Source organism: Haplochromis burtoni, unplaced genomic scaffold (genome assembly GCF_018398535.1).
Source record: "Haplochromis burtoni strain Fernald_Lab_line unplaced genomic scaffold, NCSU_Asbu1 Contig_3281, whole genome shotgun sequence".
NCBI classification, from domain to species: Eukaryota; Metazoa; Chordata; class Actinopteri; order Cichliformes; family Cichlidae; genus Haplochromis; species Haplochromis burtoni.
In genome coordinates this window covers 2,911-7,484 of record NW_024585642.1, presented here as the reverse complement: position 1 = coordinate 7,484, position 4,574 = coordinate 2,911, and the positions used below count along the sequence as shown (strand labels likewise).

Sequence of the window (4,574 nt, the reverse complement as noted above, 5' to 3'; positions counted from 1 at the left end):
TTTATATCTGGGACTCTCCACCATTTGACCTTAGAACTGAAGAAGCTTCTCGGATGAGAGGTGAAACGTCTTCAAGCAACTCAAAGTCCAGACGCTTTTCTTTGCAAGTATCATTTAAAATAAAAAGTAGTTAGCACAGACAGAGGATTCATGCAGATTGAGAGTACAAAACAAATCAGTCTGTAACCATCGTGTGAGAGCGGAGCATCACCTGTTCTCTGAGCTGGTGTATCTCAGCTGTAGCAGCCTTCAGCCTGCCAGCATCTCTGTCCAGCATCTCCTGCTTCTCAGCAAACCACTGCAGTTTTTTCTTAAGGGCTGTCACTTCCTCCTGGTGCCTGTCCTCTAATACACGCATCTCAAAGGTCTGATTTCCTAACACGTTCAGGAGAAACGCACTCAGTTCTTACTCACATATACACAGCAGGTACAATAAGTATTGAACATGTCACCAGTTTTCTAAGTAAATATATTTCTAAAGGTGCTACTGACATGAAAGCTTCACCAGCTTAATTCCCACATTACAAGAAATCAAACATGAATGTCCACAGATTAAGTTGTGTGTAAGAATGAGGAGTGACACAGACAAGTACTTGGAAAGCAATCCTGCCTTTTTATAGGCCAGATGGGACCATCAAGAAACATCTCATGATGGGTAAAAACAAATAATCTAGCTCAAGACCGTCACAGTCCTATTGTTGTAAAACATCCTGATTGGTTACAGAAGAATTTCTAAAATCCTGAAGGTTCCAGTGGCCAGCGCCCGGTCATGGCCGGTTCTCCCCACAGAGCAGTGAACAGAATTATCGCAGAGCCAGGGGCCACTTGTGGAGAGCTACAGAAAGACCAGGAATCCTGCAGTTGTTTCAAAAACATGGCCTGTATGCACAATACTGTTCATTACTGAAGAAAAAGCAAAATGAAACATTTAAATTTTGCTGAAAAACAATCAAACAAGCCTTTGAAATACTGGGCGAACATAGTCTGGTCAGATGAGACCATAGTTCCACTCGTTGCATGCATATTAAACACCATGCCAACAGGTATGCACCACCAAGGCCTGGGTGTTTCAGCATGTGACACTGGCACACTTCAGGATGAAGGGAAAAATGTGCCGAGACGAAGAAATGACAGTAGATGTACAGAAAGGAAACTACTGACTGGCTTCAGAGAAAGAAAGAAAGTGTCTCGCCCAGCCAGTCACCTGACCTATATCCAGGTTAAAGTCAGTGGAAAGAACTAAAGGTCAGAGGTCATAGAAAGGGCCCGCGCAGCACTTTCAAGTTTTGAAGACTGTTTGCGTGGAAGTTTGGGCCAAAATCCCGCCCGAGCACACCTGGGAATACTTTCTCCACACAGGAGACGTCGTGAAGCCGTCGCCTCCAACAACGGCTTTTTGTGCGAACAGTTAAGTAAACATCAGTCAGCACGTTCAGTACTTTCCTCTGTGTCACTATTACACTGAATTCATGAACATTGTGTGTGGATTAGATGTTACCCACATCTGGTGACAACTTCACTTTGAATCATACATTTAATGACATATTTGTCAGTTTGATACTTTTTGGGGTTTTATGAACAAATCACCAGTAGCAGCTGGTTACACATCTTTTCAGTGTTGCAGTAATCCTGACAGCATTTGATGCTTTTCTTTGTCACACAACATTAAAGTGAGTCTCTTTGGTCAAACACAACATTTGAAGCTGCCACTTTGATTTATGGGTTTCTGCTAAGGTGGCACATTTTTAAACTGGCAGAGTTTTGCATATTTCTACATGTTTTGAAGGCAAAACGAAGCTCCAAACTTGGGCTTGTCATTATCCTATTATAGCATTTTGGAATTGGGTTTGTGTATGAAGTGAAAAGGGGATGAAAAATATGAATATTGTAGTTTCAGGACTGTTCTTTATCTTACCCGATGTGGAGGTGGCTCGGGCTTCAGCCAGGTCTCTCTCTTTGTTAATGAGCTGCAAGTCCACCTCCAGAGCCTGCTTTTCCTGCTTAAGCTTGTGGACGTCCGCAGACATCTTGGCCTCATTTCTCTGCACAAAGATTCACATCTGTGCTACATCAAAGAGGCTAACATAGCCCTTCAAGCCTTACAGTACAGGTGGATGAGAGCGGTACTAACCTGAAGTGAGTTTATTTGCGCTAACAAGTCTGCAATGCGTGGAGTATGATCCGTTAAGCATATACTTCCCACTGGCCTCGAAGTTTTATGCAGCTGCTCCCTGGTGAGGTTAGAAAAGATTTACCCTAACCACAGAACAACCACTCCACATCTGGAGGACTTTATGATCTCTATTTGTTAACGACCTACTTCACAAACTTTGAATAAAGTTAGCGCTGCTGTCCCTGAACACGAGTGACTCTCCGGTTTGGCCTATGTGTTGAATACCTTCCATAGCCCAAACACGCGCTGTTAGCTTCACTGTTAGCTTCACTGTTAGCTTCACTGTTAGGTGCTTAAATGCACAGAATGAAGCGATGCATGAACATGTGTATGACTCGCAGTGTTCCAAGTGGTCAGTCTTTCACAGTGCACATAAACACACATTTATGGGTACAACAACATGTGTGTGGGACGTACAGGTCTGTCAGACGCTCACCTGGTGGCAGCCAGCTCATTCAGCAGCCGCTGGTTTTCTTTAAACATGGCCTCCTCATTAGCTTTACTCTTGGCCTGCTGAGCCTTCATCTGTAAATACAGCTTCTCATTCTCCTGGAGGAAGATTAATGTAAAAAAAACAAACAAAAAAACAATGAAAAGAACAACAACTAGGTACAAATGGCTCTTGTTTTTTTAAACCGTTGCTCACACCTAATATGGGCTTTTCTATTTACTGCAGTTTGTATAAAACTGAAAATGATTAGAATTTCATAAACTGTGCCCACACGGCGTCTTAACATAGAGCTTCTGAGGCAAAGCACTGCTATGAGTGGCGAGGACTTCTAAAAAGTTGTTTTAAGCAGATGGCAGAAAGTTTAGTGCTTGGGGAAAATGAGTCCCTCTCATTAAAGACACACTCTCATCTCCCAAACCTATGCAAACTAAAGCAGGGGTCCCCAATCCCAGTCCACGAGGGCCGGTGTCCTGCAGGTTTTAGATCTCACCCTGGGTCAGCACACCTGAATCACATGATTAGTTCATTACCAGGCCTCTGGAGAACTTCAGGACATGTTGAGGAGGTAATTTATCCATTTAAGTCATCTGTGATGGATCAAGGACACGTCTAAAGTAGATGTAGAGTAGCGAAAGTCTGCAGTGATCAGAAACGCGCGGAGGTGTCCGAGTCAGGCTTGAGGCTAAGCCAACTCGCCCAGCCATACCATCGATCCTCTTAGCCAACGTACGATCTCTGGACAATAAAATGGACAACATACGACTTCTGAGATCAGCGAATCGCAAAGTAAGTGACTGTTGTGTGCTAGTTTTCACCGAGACATGGCTCAATGACAACATTCCGGACTCGGCCATACAACTGGAGCAGCTAGCATGCTACAGAGCCGACAGGGCTCTCGTAGACGGAGGCAAGACCCGAGGTGGCGGGGTCTGTGTTTACATCCGTGACGAGTGGTGTCGTGATGCCACTGTAGTACGCAAACACTGCTCATCACTGGCGGAGTTCATGATCGTGAAGTGTCGCCCTTTCTATTTGCCCAGGGAGGTAAGTTCGATCTTGTTAGTCGCTACTCCATCTAGCAACAACAGCGATAGAAATGCGGCGCTGAACGAACTGTATCAGGCCATCAGTGAGCAACAAACAGCACACCCAGACGGTTTCATCATCCTCGCAGGAGACTTTAATCATGCTGATCTTAAAACTGTTCTCCCAAAGTTTCATCAGCATGTACATTTTCCAACAAGGGGAGACAACATATTGGACTTGGTCTACACACAGGAAAAAGGAGCATACAAAGCCATCCCCCTCCCCCACATCGGCACCTCTGATCACCTCACTGTTATGCTAATGCCAGCATACAGACAGAGAGTGAAGGTCATCAAACTTGTTATGAAAGAGGTAAGAGTGTGGCCACAGGAGGCCACCTCTGCTCTTCAAGACTGCTTTGGGTCAACTGATTGGGACATATTCAAGGAAGCAGCCACCTACAATAACATCATAGACATTGAGGAGTACACAGACACGGTGAGCTCATACATCACCAAATGCATTGATGATGTAACACAAGTGAAAAGTATCACAACTCGAGCCAACCGGAAGCCATGGCTAACAGGAGACCTCCACAGGCTGCTGAAGGCCAGAGACAAGGCCTTCAGAGCTGGGGATGAAATAGGCCTGAGAACAGCGAGAGCCAACCTGTCACGTGGCATCAGGAAAGCGAAACAGGACTACACACACAAGATAACCTCCCACTTCAATGATAGCAAGGACGCAAGAAGCCTATGGCAAGGCATCCAGGCTATTACAGACTACAAGACAACTACAAATGAAGATGGCGCCGGTGAGGTCGGCTGCCGTCACGACTGCTCCGACCACTTTTTCTTTGTCTTTGTTTTTTAAGTTAGTTTTAAGTTAGTTTTCAGCGTTTCTAAATCGGCAAAATCATCACCA

The 4,574-nt window shown here is 44.8% G+C and overlaps 1 protein-coding gene across 1 annotated transcript; it reads right to left on the bottom strand.

Moving 5' to 3' along the window:
* Positions 1-47: 47 nt before the first annotated feature.
* Positions 48-3,157, bottom strand: LOC102291248 (centrosomal protein of 162 kDa-like). The gene is made up of 4 exons (XM_005953394.3): positions 2,610-3,157; positions 2,132-2,231; positions 1,916-2,042; positions 48-375 (listed from the first exon to the last, which is right to left on the bottom strand). Exons 1-4 carry the CDS (start codon positions 2,696-2,698, stop codon positions 176-178), a joined length of 516 nt encoding a protein of 171 aa, XP_005953456.1. The 5' UTR covers positions 2,699-3,157; the 3' UTR covers positions 48-175.
* Positions 3,158-4,574: the final 1,417 nt, after the last annotated feature.

Excerpts from the sequence above, each read along its gene's own strand:
- LOC102291248 (XM_005953394.3), bottom strand. The coding sequence starts at position 2,698 with ATGAAGGCTCAGCAGGCCAAGAGTAAAGCTAATGAGGAGGCCATGTTT. Across the intron at positions 2,232-2,609 it reads AATGAGCTGGCTGCCACCAG|GGAGCAGCTGCATAAAACTT; the intron begins GTGAGCGTCTGA and ends TAACCTCACCAG. Across the intron at positions 2,043-2,131 it reads CGCAAATAAACTCACTTCAG|AGAAATGAGGCCAAGATGTC; the intron begins GTTAGTACCGCT and ends ATCTTTGTGCAG.